Here is a 16,803-nt window from a genome sequence, read left to right as displayed (position 1 = left end):
TATTTTCCTGTGATTTCTTTGATGGTCTTTGAGATTAGACAGAAGTTGCAAAAGGTTTTGTTTTTGTTTTGTGTTTTTTAATAGTTTTCACAATAGTAATGAATAATGAACAATAAACATGAAAGGAGACTGAAAATAAATAAGAGCATAGAGCCAAATCAGGATTGCTATAAATCGTACCAGGCAGATTTCTGATTTATAAAGCCAAATAATAAATCCAATGTAGTTCCAAGGAGCTTACATCCAACAATGATGCCAAACTGGATGGTGAATAATGAACATGAATCAAGGATACATCTGAGGTTGAATACAAGCATTCCCTATATTCCACGTGGGGTGTACCTGCTGTAAATGGCGGCCCTAAGACTACAAGGATCATGTCACAGCTGAAAGAATCAATCTGCAATGCTGAAACCATAAATCTGCAACCTGAATCCACAATAAAGAATGGCATACTCTATCCCTGATAGCAACGCACACTGTCTGAAGAATCCAATGCCAATAACTGCTGAGGGCTACATCCCAGCCAATCCAAAACCTGGGGTTTGCGTCCCAGATGAAGAATTGCTCTCTCAGAGCCAATTCACAAAAACAAGTTTTTCAATATGCAAAAGATAATAAGAAATTAGGTCTTCATCTCTTTATATCCCCTTCCAATTGTAAATCGAACCCTAAAGGGAAATTACACTTTGCCCTTTAAATAAAATATAATAAAATAACATTTTCCCAATTAAAGTCGTCCATGCTATAGGAAAAACATTACTTTATTAAAATTCCATAGCTGAAGGCACCAAAAAGTTTACAGATAGTAAAAATCATGTATAATAATTCGAGACCTTTCCAACGAGCTATAACACATAGGTGTACATGATCAACTGAAGCCAAAATCCTCTTATTACTCCAAAATGGTTATATTATTACCCTTATTTTAATTTATTTAATCACCAACTTTTTAAATATATTAAAATATTTCCCAAATGGTCCCAAAAGGCCCAAAATGACCAGTCAAACATGAATCTGACCTTGTCACCCGTCTGTGACTGATGCTGGACAAGATGGGTCAACTGGCAGTCCATCCCTAAAATCTAGGGATGCTCCCAAAAAGTAGGAGACTGCCCCAATCAACCAAAATTGAGTCCCAATGACTCTCCCCTACTGTGTGCACCTCTGAGAGAACTGTCACTGAACTAGGAGTTCCTCCTAAAAAATAGGAATGCCTCCTAAAAAATAGGAGATGCACTCTAAGTCTCCAAAACGTTCGCCGAGGTCTCCAAATGCCTCCTAGACCACTTCTAGTCAATCCCTCCTAAATTGTAGGAAACTGTTGTCTACTGCTCCAAACTACTTGGGAAGCTCATGCATGACTCTCAAAGCCCCTGGGTTGGTTCCCTCTACGCTCTGCTAGCCTATGAGAACCAGATAATAGACCAACCTTGCTAGAAATGTTGTCACTAAGAAAGGGCAGAAATTGGGGACATGACAGCCTAACAATGATGAACTCTTGGTTGACCAGTTTGCTGATGATACAGCACTATTTGTGAACATGGAAGAGGACAATTTTGATAGAGTTGTATCCAAAATTGAGTTGTTCTGCAGAGCATCTGGTGCCAAGATTGCTCCACATAAATCTGTTATCCTTGGCTGGGACAACACCCCTCCCACTTGGCTTGAGGGGAAAGGATGGCAATGGTCTGGTCCGAGCACTATTGTTAGATACTTGGGAATTCCATTTGCCCTTGACCCCTCTTTGAATGAAATGTGGAACTGGATTTTTAAAAAGGTAGAAAGGAAACACATCAAATGGCAATCTCACATGCTTTCTCTTGCTGGTAGACTTCAGTTAGTACAGAAAGTTCTATCTTCTCATGCAATTTATTATGCCTCTACATGGTTGTTTTCGAGTGCTCAAACAAATAAATTGGAGAAGATTATGAGGGATGTTCTATGGTCTGATGGACTGGGTAATAGGAAAAGGCATAATGTCAAGTGGGAGTGGTGTTGTACCCCAAGGAAACAGGGTGGTTTAGGAATTAAGGATTTGAAAAAACAGGGCAGGGCACTTATCTCCAAATGACTAATAAAAGCTATAGAAGGAAATGAACCATGGAAAGTTCTCATCAGGAATAATGTGGTGAGATCAGTCATTAAGAAGGGCAAAAATTGGGGTAACATTCCTTTTTTGGACATATTGTTAGGAGACTCTGACATCAAAGTTTTTGGCTCTAGGGTTTTCTCTGCTCTGTGGAAAGCTTGGAAGGATATTCAACCACTACTATGTTTCAGAAGTGCTGTAGGGAGGAATCCTTTTTTTGCTGTTACCGACAGATCCTTATGGTGGGGAGTTTATCTAAATGATAAACCATTGGTCCTCACACAATGTTGTTCAGCAAAAAGTTGGAATAAAAAAGGAATATCATACATTAAAGATATTATTGTTGATAACAGGATGTACTCTTGGGCTGAATTAAGTAACAAATTTGATCTTCCAGCTTCTCAAGAAAACATACACTCTATTGGCTAAGGCTGTGGGTAACTGGTTCCCTGGTGTATCTCTTCTTTTCATAATACTGAATACATTAAATGGAAGGACAACACTCCTATAATGAATTTTTCTTGCAAGCAAATTTATAATATGATGAATGATAGTGATAAATAATTTAATCAAGTTAACCGAGTTTGGGGTTTGAATTGGTCTAACAATAAGTGGCATTTAATTTTTGAACTATTATGGCATTCTCATGTGGAGCCCAAAAAGGTTTGTTTTAAGTGGATTTTTCTATTGAAAAAGCATGCAATTGGTCATTATGTGTCTCAGGGTTCTAAGGTCACCATTGTATGTGATGTCTGTAATTGTGTTGAATCTTATGAACATTTGCTTTTTAAATGCTCATGGGCTATTAAAGTTTGGTCCACTGTACTTGGAGTCGATGGTTTGAGTTTGTATGGATCTTGTTTATCTTGGCAAGAAATCTTGGCTGGTTATGTGGACAAATTTGATTGCAAACTCAATGACTTCTGGATTGTTCTTACTTCTGAAGTTCTTTGGTTTATTTGGAGGCAGAGAAATGATGAGATTTTCCAAGGCAAAAAAAGGGTCCTCGCTGAGTTTAATTATAAACTCACACAATTTGTTATTATGGCTGAGGTTTCGGTCACCATTCAGATTCCAAAGGAGAGATTCCATAGCTTGCTGAAAGAAGGTGTAACCATCCTTTTTGCCAAAGACATCCAGAATATAAATGAAGTTGAGGGGACTCAAATTGAAGCCCCAAGGTATAATGAACCTACCGATTACAACACAATTACTGTTGAAGAAGATAACAGAATGGAAAAGGAACACAGCAGAGGCTTCTGGTGAAGATCCATCTGATTTGGCTACTGAAGGTCATTGGAATTCTGGCCCTCACAGGGAAGATGCAGAGCAAGGAGATGAAGATGGATGGAGCTAGCATTGAAAAACAAAACATTTTTAAAAGAAGCTCTTTTTGTGATTTTTTGTTCCCAGTTTTGTTGTAAATTTTTCAACATTATGTATAGGCCTGTATAAAAAGTTTATGTACAGTCATGAAAAAATATACATAGATGCTGTACATGCCGAGTAAAATCATACACAGACACTGCTTATGCTGATGCAAAAGATGGTGATCGATCTCTGTTATACTAGTTGATTCTATATTTTCAATAGAAAAAATTAGTGTTACAAGTCTGATTTCTACAGGATAAGGAGAAGCTCCAGATGTGCTACTCTAGTTTTTGTGGCTGTGGTAATAAGTGTAAACTCCTCTGCATCGCTAGACCACAGGATGCAGACATATTTCTGTACATTTAAGTTTAGTATTTTCTCGCCCTTCAATTATTTGCATCTTGAAGTTTGGGAGTTGGTGAAATACTATCTGATGTGGTATACAACATGATGCAGTGTCTTGGGAAATGGGGCGAGAAATATTTCATTGAAATTGTAGTGCTGATAAATAACAAATAATAAGCAACATTTTTTTGCTTGAAAGCACACCTGAATCTCTTTGGGGAATGCATCTGACTCGTCGAGACGATTAGATTGTGACGCAGCTGAAAACTTTTTCTGCAAAAAAGCATAGCAAGATTCCAGACATTAGATCTCCAAATGTCTTTAAAAGTGCATGGGTGCAACAGGTAGGCGGGCATGGCAATTAACTGTACCTCCAATTGAGAGATATGTCCGAATGCAACTGAATGTGAATATGCTCTCAATTTATCATAAAATGTGCGAACCGCCTTCACTGTGTCTTCATTTTGTTGAAGACAGTGCTCGCCAACCAATTCAGAATTAGAATGAGATCGGGATTCGTATAATGAGAATAGCAATTCTTTGTCATCGTCCCCATCACCACTTTGTTTGATGTCGTTATTACCATTAACATTAGGATGGGAATGCTGATAGAAGACATCTTTGAATTCCCAGGGATCACTTGACTCCAAGTTTCCATTGTTTTGAAATGAGTGATCATTGAGCTGCGCAGATCCCCCTTTGCTCGCATCTTCTTGAGCTTCTTTCTGGCTCTCTTTCTTCTTCTCAGCTTGCTTGTATAGAGTCGCAATAAAATCATTGAACTCAACGCCAGCCACAGTGCCAGTGCCAGTGCCAGAAGAGCTCTTGACCTTCTCTAAGTCATTCAATAATAGATTGTCTCCTCCTCCTCCCCCATCATCTAATTCTTCATCGCCGAACAAAAACAACGGCAAGGGTTTGGAAATGTCTCTGTCCGTCTTTGTATTAAAATCCACAAAGTCTCCCCACTCGTTCTCACCATTATCGTTGTTGTCAACAACCATAGCAGGGGCTGTAAAATTGGTGGATCCGGAGAAATCAAATGAAAAGCCCTCATCTTTTTGTTGTGCAGGAACGGATTCGAAATCTCCAAATTCATCATCATCCAGAGATGAGGAAAATGATGTTGTAAACCATGAATTGCTGTTGTTGGAAATGGTGGTAGAGGCTGCATGGCCAGGGAATCCCACCTCCATTGATATTGGAGCCTTCCCTGCAGATGACTGTCTCCTCTCTCATACACATGTCACCTTTGATAGATCGAATTTCTGACCCAAACAAAATTTACAGCGAGGCTCCATAGTGCTGATGCACCAATTTTATTTAAGTAGCTCTCAATTTCTTTTAGTAATTTTTTAAGTAAATAAATGTAAATTCATGTTTAATATTTTTTCCACTTGGTTTAATTTCAACTCTTTTATTATAGGAGATTGCAAATCATTTTTGTTAAGATTAAAAATTCATATAGATCATATACCTAAACATTTTCAATTAAAGAGATATGGACTGATAAATGTAGTTAAGTAGTTATAACTAGTATATTATTTTATACTAATCTATTTTGTGTTTCTAAAATTAAACTTTGTACATTAAAAAATTTACAATTCAAGTTTTTATTTTATTAACATGGATATTCTAAGTATAATCAAAGGAAATATAAAAAATTAAATTACATAAAATTAACATACATATCGAAAATCTATATATGATCAAAATAATTGGTCAATATCAACATATCTATGCTTACAACATTTACAATAACCTACTTTCAATTGTCATACTAGTCTATATTAGTGGAGTCCACTAAATATAAACATTTCTTGGAATATTGGGCAAATATGTGCTTTCACATATTTGAAAGATGTGTTGTCATTGATGTCAACATATTTCTTTGTTCAAACAATGTTGTAGAATGTTTTGAAAAATGATTGGATTGGTGAGATTGTTTTGTTAACAATCAAAAGAAGTAAAAGAACAAAGGTATTAAGGGATGCATGTAGTTATGTTAATTTGTAGAGGATTGCATTAATGTTAAAGTGAGTTGTAGTTGATTTATCAAAGATTGGCATTTTGGTGTATAGGAAGTGTTCAAGAAGAGGTGGTGTAATTATAAATGTTTTAGTGTGAACCAGCACGACATAACTTTGGGTGTGATAGATGTGACATGTTGAGGACTTGTCATTGTGTCCTTGACATGATTGGTTCATTGTTTTGAGGATTGCAAGCTATATTGTTGGAGTGACAAAGATTGTTAATTGATAATCTTCATGTTAGTGAGGCCAACCTTGTTTATTTCTACAAGGTTGATATGTATTTCTACAAGGTTGATCAAATGTACCAAAGAAAAAAATGATTTGTAATTGTGAAGAGTGTAGGTGTGTGTGTGGATGTGAGTTATGTATTGATGATTCTAAAGAGGTATGATTGAAATCTATTATACTTCATCAGAACTAATTAGGCATGTTGTAGGTGCTACCAAGGTGTTCATAACTTGTGGATTGTTGCCTGAATGTGTTTACAAGATAGTGAGCCTTCCCTTGTGTAATTAAGCAATAAGCTCTAGGCAGTATACCTTAATGCATGTGTGTTCTCTTTGTACTAAATCCCTTAACTAAGTACTACTTCTAGTAGGGTAATTATTTGTGGGTTTCATCCTCGTTGTGGGTTTTCCCCTTATAGGCAATTATAGGATTTCCACATCAAAAAAATTGGTGTTATGTGCATATCTGATTTTGTAGATCTATGCTTACATGCTTAACATTTTGATCTATGGGTTAAATTCTATAAGTTGGTTAAATTACATGTGGTTGGGTTATAATTGTTTCATCCCCCTACCCATGCCCTCTTAGTTGTGGTATGACTATATTATCAATAATTGGTATCAAAGAGAAGTTCTTTTTTTGAAGAAAAATAGCTTGAGTTGATCAAAGATGGCACCTTTCAAGGATAATCTGAAGTTTGATGGTATAGGTTATGAATTTTGGAAAGGTCATGTGGAGACTCATTTGAAGTGCCTTGGAAATGAGCATTGGGAGATCCGATAAAATTCTTATAATCCTCTTACAATTCTTTTGAATGCTAGTGTTGATGAAAAGAAGAATTTTGGTGTCAACATTAAAGCAAAGGAAGCTTTGTTGAGTACTTTATTAGATTTAGAATATTCTAATGTCATTAAATTGGAGACAACTAATGAGATGGGAAAATTTATGGATTCTACATCAAGAAGACCCTCAAGTAAAGATGGAAAAGTTGCAGGTCTGCTAAGAGGAAAATATAAAGCCTTAAAGATGAAATAAGATGTGAGTGTTTGACGCAGTGCAAGGTAGGAGAATCCCAAAGGAGATGTCCTAGACCCTAGCAAATAACCAAATAACGAAAATACAACATAAGATGCAAGATCTAATACCAAACACAACTCTTTATTCATAAGATAACTAATTACATGCAATGTGTCAGGCTGTAAGGCCTTCCTAGTTACAACCAAATACAAAGCAAGTAATAGTTCTACAAGATCCCTCAAGATCTAATCAAAACCTTAGCTAGTCCAGATCACTATGGTAGAAAACTCCAAGGAAGATCTAAACTTGTGCTTGCGAACCCCCCAAGAAATCTCATGGTTTCCCAAGCTTCAACTACTAGCTCTTCTAAAATACAGCTCATCTACTTCATCCTCTTCTCCAAGCTAGATGATTATGACTCACTCCCCTCGGTGATTCCCTAAGACTCCACAAGACCCATTTACTTAGACCCAAGTAAGCCATAGGTTGGCCTAGTATGTTACAAGTTAAATAAACCCTTGCATTAAATACATATTTAAGCCACAAGTCAGCTCACAATAGAAATTAAATGCCAAGTCGACTAACCATAGACAACTCAAGCAAAGCTAGAATCAAGACATGACCGAGCATCAAAAACCACTACCAAGTATCAGCAAAACCACAAGCATTGTCAAGCTCCACCAATTATCGAGTAACCAAACCTCTTCATTGATCGAGCCACTCGGGCAATACTACAACCAAGTAGAATTGAACGATGGAATATAAGTCAAGCTCCCAATGTGTGCCAAGTACCTTCACCAACCAAGTACCACTAGGACATGACCGAGTAATTCTACTCCAACCGAGCACCTTGGTTAACACTGCAACCAAAAATTACTCAATAATAATTGAGCCACACCTCTTCCTTTGACTGAGTCCTCAAACTCCAAGGTCAAAACACATCAACATGCAAGATTGCCAACAAGTCCAGCTAGGTCTATATGTAGAAAGTGACTAAGCTTGCTTGTACAATGAGATGGGTTGGGGAGGACTATTGATGAAAATAAAATTGTGGCTAAGGTTTTGAGATCCTTACCATTTTAATAAAAGCACAAGGTTGCAATTATAAAAGAAATGACTTGGAAAGTTATTTTCTTTTAGGTCAAGTGAATTTGGTGATTCCCTTCGTAAAGTTGACATTAGTTTCAAAGCCATTATATTGAGAAACTAGTAGAGACATGAGCCTATAGAGATTCCATCAAAGCATATTTCAAGTTCAGCTAAGGAGATTGAACACTAGAGGAAGAATAAAGGAAACTTGATGAACATGAAGCCTTAATTGCTAAGAGAATGTCTAAAGGAGATGGCAACTATGAAGGAAAACTACCTTTGAAATATTTTTCTTGTAATAAATTTGGTCAATTTTCATCAAGATGTCTTAAGAGAGTTTCTAAAGAAAAGGTTAAGACATATTAACCTAAATACTCAAAGAAATATTATGTTGTTGATAAGGTGTAATTAATGAAGAAAGTGAGAAAGATGGTGAGAGTGATGATGAATGGGAATTTATTGCTATCAAGGAAAAAGATCTAGGCAAAATGCATGAGAAAAGAGCATTAATTGCACATGTTGAGGAGAGAAAAGAATGGCTTATTGATATTAGATGTTCACATTGTATGACTAGAGACAAAAGCAAATTTGTGGAATTGCAAAAGTATGTGGTGGTGTAGTTAGATTTGATAATTACATTCCTTGTCTGATCCATGGTACAAGATCCATTACTCTTTATAGTAAGAATAATATTGAAGATGTTTTGTATATAGAAGGAATAAAGCATATTCTCTTGAGTGTTGGATAGTTAGTTGGTAAGGGGCCTAATTTGCAATGCAAGAATGGAAAATACAAAATTTTGGGAAGTTCAAGAGATGAGATTGCATTAGGCACAAAATCAAAAGGTAATTAGTTTTATTTGAATGGTGTTGAAATAAGATGTTTGATTGCACAAATTGGTGATAGTTAGTTACGGCATAAGCAAATGTGTCATGTGAAATTTGACAACATTGTGAAGATAAGTGCAATCACCTAAAATTGGTCTTCTAAACGAGGTGCTCCTAATCTCAATTATCAATTGAAAAATCATTAAAGTCCTAACTAGAAAGGCATTTCAATTTCTATGATTTATCTAATCTAAGTATCAAATTGCATAAAATCCTAAACTGGCAATAATGATAAAAAATCTATTAATTCTTAAACATCGACTTTTATTTTTATATTAAGATTGTTTACATATCGGGTGCTCCTTAAGAGCAACAATTACAACTTATTCAAGCTCCTTTCGAGAAATCACATTAGAAACAACAATTGGAAGACCAAGAGTCATAACTTAGAATGCACTTTTTATTCAAGCTCCTTTCGAGAAATCACACTAGAAACAACAATTAGAAGACCAAGAGTCACAACTTAGAATCCACTTCTTATAAATGAGACAAATACAACCAACTGGAAAACCAAGAGTCACAACTTAGAATTCCACAAAGATGTTCCTCTTTGGATTTGAACTAGGATGTCCACAATGAGAACTCATTGCTTCAACCAACTAAGCTAAACCCCTTCGACAATATCAACCTTAATTGTAAATTAAATCCTCTTGAATTGATTAATTTAATTAAATGTCCTAACAAATTTAATTAATTTTGAACCCATTTGCCAATTACACATGAAAAAATAATTAATTGAATTAAAAATGGATCAAATATCTAAAAAATATCAATTATTAGATTTAATTTTCATAAATTGAGAAAATCTATTTATTAGAGGTCAATATTCAACTATTCTCTTAAAAGTTCTACAAAATCCTAAATTTGAGGGAAAAGATAAATTTTAAAACAAATAGAAAAAGGTGACAAATTAGTTAACTCAAAATCAAAAAAGGAGATTGATTTTTTAACTAAGCTTTTTAAATATATGGATCAACTAACTCCTTAAATCACTTTAAATCATGAAAAGGTGATGAGGTTGTCACCCAAGCTTCTCACTTTCGATTTCTTTATCAACTCTTTTGATTGCTCTATTAACTTTCTTGATTGATTTGTTAACCTCCTTGATTGCTTTGTCAACTCAATTCTGACTCATCTTGAACTTAATAATGAGTGATCTATAAACTCAACTCTAGCTCAACTCTAATTCAACCTTGGGATTTCTATAAAAGAAAGTTTATCACCTCTTATTAGATATGTACAATTGAAGAGTAAAGACACCATTTTGGAATTTCTTTGGAGTCATTGTTCATCAAGCTTTAAGATCATTGTTTCTTATTTAATCTTGTTATCATTTATACTCATTTTAAATACTAGTCACTCTTTGTTCATCTACACTTGTTCCTTTTATTTACATTAAAAAATATAAAAAATAGCTTAGCTTGTATTAAAAAATCCTTCATTTTAACAATGTCTATAGTCATTGTGGGATTTTGATTTTGAGAACATTTGAAACTCACATTAGATAGACAGTAATAAGTCACCTTGTTAGATTGATCATACTTTATCCTTCTCATTATTTTATTTGATTCAATTTAATCTACATTGAATTATTGAAGTGTGTTGTTTATAGCTACAGGACCACATTTTACATACCATGGAAATTAGATTTTTGGCCTCATTCTCATTCATTTCCATTATAAAAAAATTCGTTACCAACACATCATCATATTTTGTCATCTGGAAGACTCTTTTATCATAGGAGACATGTGTTTTGTCATACTATCTCTGATTTTATTTTGTACAAGTGTTTAACTGGTCTATTTTGTCATGCAAAAAAAATAGAATGGGTCATATAAGCGTTTCACATTGTCATTTGGAGTACTATTTACTCATACAAGTTCTAGCAGTAGTATTGTTCTAGCGTTTGGTAAATAGAGGGGATTTTTCAAAGGTTTTTGAATGATATTTTTTGTTATTACTGATGTTGATCTATGCCTACCTTTTTGGTTGTCCTAATTTTGAAGCAACATAACCCATTTTTTATAGGGCATTTACCAAAGACATCCTATACACAAACTTACTAATGCTTTCTTGCATAATGATTCTTAAAGAAACACTTGCCAAAGATACAATCTGAAACTTCTAGAACTATTGACATGTGTGTCCAAGTTTTTTGATCTTTAATTCAAAACATTATATCCTCCTATTCATTTTCTAGAGTGCAAAGTTTAATTGGGGCCTTGTTACACCTTCTATAAGGGTCTTGATAGTAGAATAAGGAAGTATGTTCTTTGTTACATGAAAGTGATGATCATAGACAAATTATAAACATTGGTGTTGCTAAGAGATTCACTCTTTGTGAGGCAAGGAAAGGTAGCAAATCACTTGACTCGTCTATTAGTGAGGAGAGTGTGCTCTTTTATCCTTGACGGGTAATTAGAAAACTAGAAGATCTTGGACTTGTTAGGAGAGGAGCTATCTTGGTGATGAAAATGTTTTCCGCACTTGGGTAAAGTGAAGAGAATATAGATGTATTATTTTCTCCTTTTAGGAGAATCAAAAACTCAGACCCCTTATATCTGAACCAGTTAGTCCAAAGAGTCATCTTTAGAGGGTATGTCGGACAAGGGGAAAATATCTCTAGAAATTACCCAAGTGAGCCCACACCTTTCATCAGTGATTCCAACTCAATTTAATAAAGAAGTTTTGTAGAGTCCAAAGACTCCAAAACCATGTTAATTTTATCCTCTTGATTCAAGATCATTATATATATTGAGGATGTCATATTCCTTGTACTGAGCAACACCATTCCTAACCTTGTCTTTCAAGGGTGTACACGTGTAGGTGTTGGTGTGGCTGAGAGACCTCAATCTTGTATCAAAAACATAGGGGGTCAATGTAAATGAAAGCCAAGTAAGGACTTCTAGATAGTTGCTACCTGATTCATCTATGAAAGGGGCATAATCTTTGTACAGGAAGAGAGAAGAATCTTTCATTTAGATCCTCACCATAGGTATACACTTGGATGCTTGAAGGTGGAATATGACATTGACCCTTATTATAGGATAACCTTTTGACGTATTCTATTGAGTCCTTGGAAACACCAAAAACACAGGCACCCTTTAGGGGTTGACGTAGTTGTGTGAGGTGAATGTATATGCATAAGATGTGAGGCAAAGGTTTTTCTTTCTCAACCATTTTATTTGTAAGGATAGCTTTGTCTTTTTGAGAAACTTGTCCAAATGAGTCCAAACTTTTCAAAACCTCCCCCCTTTCATCCAAGTTGCTTTGTCCTTGGATATAAAAGTGTTTGTGACTATTGTCTATATTAGTATATATTATTTAACAACATGCAAATCACATAGTACAACCTAAAAACTATCAAATTTACCTCAAAAGCTCTGCAAAATTAGAAGCTTCCCTAAATTGTTGTCCTATATCTTGAGAACCGTTGTACGAGTCAGGATTTTCGATCTTGCTAACCCTATTATGTTGTTTAGGAGACCATACAGTATTGTTTGGTATATAGCTTATTATAGTACAAGATTTTTCTCTTACACTATTAAAATTGTCAAAAAATATGTTTGAATTTGGAAAATTGTTGTATGAGACCAACAAAGTCTCGTTAGAGATGCATTATATTGTCTGAACCCTACAAATTGTCCTATGAGCATTCTAGGTGAAAACACTTCAAATCTTGTCTAAATTAACAAAGCCTTATCTGGAACCTACATTTGGTCATCTAACAAAGCATTTACTCATACAAGACTGGAATTTTGTCATTTGACAAAGAAAACTGTTGTATGAGCCTATTTGAAAAGAGTGAAATAGAGAATCAAAATTCACCAATTAGGTCTTCTACCAAGTCTGGTCACTTTGTAGATGTAATATATAGTTTCTTATATTTGCAATATATAAATCTGAACTCGTCTATCAACTCAAAAATGGTCAAATGTCTTGATTTATGTACAAACTAGTCTTGTACCTCTAATCCATCTGTTGTTACTTATTGTGTTGTCACACATGTTGTTGCAAGAGTCGCCCATCTAGGCTATTTAGGCATTATGTTTATGACTCATACCTTTGTTATGCTTCACCTTCACTACCATCTACATCTAAAACTAAGATGAAAAGTTGAATGCAATCTTAAGCTAAAACCTATCTACTGGTGTTACACATCTTGAATGACTATTGAGACTCAATGTTTATTGCTACATCTTGAATGACTATCTCAGATGATCTCACTCAGGTTTTGACCTATTCTTCTGCTAGTGATGAGGCCTCAAGATTTCAATCACTTAAGCAACACCCTTACATAAAATGATCTTTCAGGGTAAAATTCAAAGAAGCTCACAACCAATTGTTGCAAAAATGATCCACATGAAGGATCTTTGGTGTTTCATCTCTTAAACTTGCATTCATTAGTGGGAGTAAGACACCAACACTTGTGCAACCAAACATTAAATGACATCCTATTGTAAACATGTTTAGACATAACTAGAATGATGAGTAACAGTGAAGAAACACTCAGAATCAAAATGAAAACACTATCCATAAAGGTTCAAATGACTCCAATATTGATCCCAGAGAAATTGAGAAGTGTCAAACAAATAAGAACATTCGTAAAATGATGGAATTTTTGATGAAACAATAGAAGGAGAAGTACTTCCTTGAAATAGCTCTGGAAAGATCCAAATTACCAAAACACTTTGATGTGTCACAGGGTTCTTATTTTTTTTTTCCTTGACGAGATTCAAACTATGAAATTTAGGATCATGTTTTTATGATGTCAGAGAGCATTTGTAAATTGGACCCCTCACCATATTGATTTTTAGTTTGGTAGTCTAACTTTGCAGCGCCATGAGTCACTCATCCAAACTCCAAACCAGGCACAATTATTTTTAATCTTGGGTAGAATCTCCTAAATATTTCAATGGTGCAGTTGTTTTCTGGTTTTGGTGGACAAATTTTGTAGAATAGGTAGATCTTGGTGACTATACTTGTTCAATCCTGCATTTTGCAACTTTTGGGTTTTATTTTTTTTGAAAGTGTATATTTTTTCGTCTACTATCCAAATATGCAATAATGTTGTTGGGAAAAAATATCACTTTCAGAAATAGGCCTTTTTTTGCATTGTATAATCATTGTAAAGCTTAAGATTTGTTGTCATTCTAAGCTATCTTATTGATTGTCTAAATTGGCCTCAAAGGGGCAGTTGTAAACATCAAAAATTAGAGTTCCACTTTGGCCCAAAATTGGTAAGTGGCTATTGTACCTGCACTAAATATTTGTTTTGGGGTGAGGGTTATTTGATTAAGTGAAGGGGGGGGGGGGGGGGGGGCGGGGGGGGCGGTGGGTGTCGGGGGGGTTGTCTTGTGTTCTTTTGTCTTCTTGATATTGTGCTCTTTCTTTTGCATTATGGGTTCTTTTTCTAAGTTAACACCACATAATTATGCTACTTGGAAAGAAAAGATAAAGGAACCATTAGTTGAAAAAGGTTTACTACGTTATGTAACTGGTGCATTAAAGAAACTAGATAATGATGTTAATGAGTCTCGTAAAGAAGGCTAGGCGTCAAAACAAGAAATGGCCTTAGGAACCTTGCTAAAGAGTATCTCAGATCCTGTCAAATATCACATCAGGAACATTACCAATCCAATAGAACTTTGGAATAAACTTGAAGCATTGTATGGAATAGTAGATGGAGATATGGCCTACACCCTTGAGGACAATCTTCTCAAATTGGACCCTAGGAATTTTGACAACATAAAATATTATCTTACCCAAGTAGACATGTATAGGGCACAACTTAAGGATTGTGGTGAACCCATCAAGGATGGAAAGTTGATCAAACATGTGATGACTCATCTTCCTCCTGAATACGTGGCTTTTGTTTCAAGTTATAATACTCACAAGTTAACAATGGGAAGTGCCTTCACTAAGCCTTCATTCGAGACATTTTTAGGAATTTTGGTCTTAGAACATGAAAAGATAGTGAGTATGAGAATTCTCCAATCTTCCAAGTCCAAAGCCTTGGTAGCTAATAATAGGAATCAAGGGAATCAAGGTGGTAAAAATTCCATCAAGAAGCAAAAGCAATGGAAGGCTAAGCCACAAGATGACACATAACAATCTTCCTCTACACATCAATCTACCTCCTCGCATCAATCTTCCTCCACAAAACAATCTTCCTCACAACAAGCAAGTCTTTTTCCAAAAACAATAAGAAAGGGAATAACTTCAACAAAAGGGAGAAGAAAACTTGTGCCTATTGTAAGAAGAATGGTCATGATGAACATGAGTGTAAGGATAAGCAAATTGATGAGTTTCTAAACATAATGAGGAAACATAAAATTGATGTGCCAAATGCCTATAAGGATAAGGGATATTCATCCACTTGAAAAGCTAAGGGATAAGCTTTGGTAGCAAGTACAAACAATTCTAAGGAATGGGTTTTTGATTCAAGAGCTACACATCATATGGGTGCTTCAACGGAGCATTTTTCCTCTTTGAAACCATCACATGTACCTTACATCTATGTGGGAAATGACACACAAGTGGAAGTTGAAGGAAAAGGGAATGTTGAGTTGGATAATGAAGTTTTCAAGGATGTTCTTCATGTTCCCAACCTTAGCATCAGCCTCCTTTCAATCTACCAAATAACTCACTATGGATGTGGCAACAAAGTGGAGTTCCTTCTTGATTAAGTTGTGGTGAAAAATCTAAAGGATGATTCTATGGTGGCAATTGGAAAGGCTAATCATGATACAAGACTTTATTCTTTTTCTCATTTTGTGCCTAAGTCCACTTCCCTTTTCTTGTTGACCCACTCAAATTCACAAAGTAAACTATAGCATGAGAGGTTTGGACATCTCAATTACCGCTACCTTCAACAACTTAGCAACAAGGATATGGTCATAGGTCTACCTCAAGTCAAGTATTCAAAGGGTGTATGTACATGTTGTGAAGTAGGCAAACATCCCAAAGAAAAGTTTGACAAGGGGAAGTCTTGGAGAGCTACTGTTGTTCTTCAATTGGTTCATAGTGATATAGCTAGCCCATTTCCAATGCCATCATTTGGAAAGGCTTGCTATGTTCTCACCTTCATTGATGACTTTTCACACTACACTTGGATCTTCTTTCTTGCTCATAAGAGTGAAGTGTTTGATAAGTTTATCACCTTCAAAGCTCAATTTGAGAAGCAATCACGAAAAAGTCATCAAGATTCTTCGAACAGATAATGGAAGGGAGTATGTGAACTCAAGGCTTATATACTTTTGTACTCATGAGGGTATTGATCTTCAACATTCAGTTGCATACACTCCACAACAAAATGGTGTTGCTGAAAGGAATAATAGAACCCTTAAGGAAATGACCACTTGTATGCTACAACATAAGTCTCTAGATCAAGTTTTTTGGGTAGAAGCTATGTGTTGTGCAAATTACATCCAAAAGAGAAGTCCCCATAAGGCCTTGGATGGAATTACACCTTTTGAGGCTTAATGGGGAAGAAAACCAAGTGTAAAACACTTTAGATTTTTTGGTTGTCTAGCATGGACAAGGATACCTCCACAAGAAAGGAAGGCATTGGAACCTCAAAGTAAACCTTGTATATTTGTTGGATATCCTAACCATCTTAAGGCATACAAACTCATGGGTCTAGAGACACGTGAAATTTTCTTTGAGAGGAGTGTTCACTTTGAAGAAACTTGTCCCAAGTTTGGCTCCTTCAACTCCTCCTTCCTCCTTCATGGACAAT

The 16,803-nt window shown here is 35.4% G+C and overlaps 1 protein-coding gene across 1 annotated transcript in view; it reads right to left on the bottom strand.

Annotated features, from left to right (window-relative positions):
• The window catches only part of LOC149552332 (uncharacterized), a 97,338-nt gene extending 92,305 nt beyond the window's left edge, over positions 1-5,033 (bottom strand). Inside the window, exons 1-2 of the mRNA XM_089787869.1 lie at positions 4,180-5,033; positions 4,013-4,081 (exon numbers count right to left, since the gene is read on the bottom strand). Coding sequence (XP_089643995.1) covers positions 4,013-4,081; positions 4,180-5,004 — 894 coding nt within the window. The 5' untranslated portion in view covers positions 5,005-5,033. The remainder of the gene's footprint in view (positions 1-4,012; positions 4,082-4,179) is intronic.
• Between the last annotated feature and the right edge of the window lie 11,770 nt (positions 5,034-16,803).

The sequence above is a fragment of the Cupressus sempervirens genome, chromosome 6, assembly GCF_028749045.1.
Source record: "Cupressus sempervirens isolate cs-2001-9-10 chromosome 6, ASM2874904v1, whole genome shotgun sequence".
NCBI lineage: Eukaryota > Viridiplantae > Streptophyta > Pinopsida > Cupressales > Cupressaceae > Cupressus > Cupressus sempervirens.
This window is presented reverse-complemented; position numbering and strand designations above follow the sequence as displayed.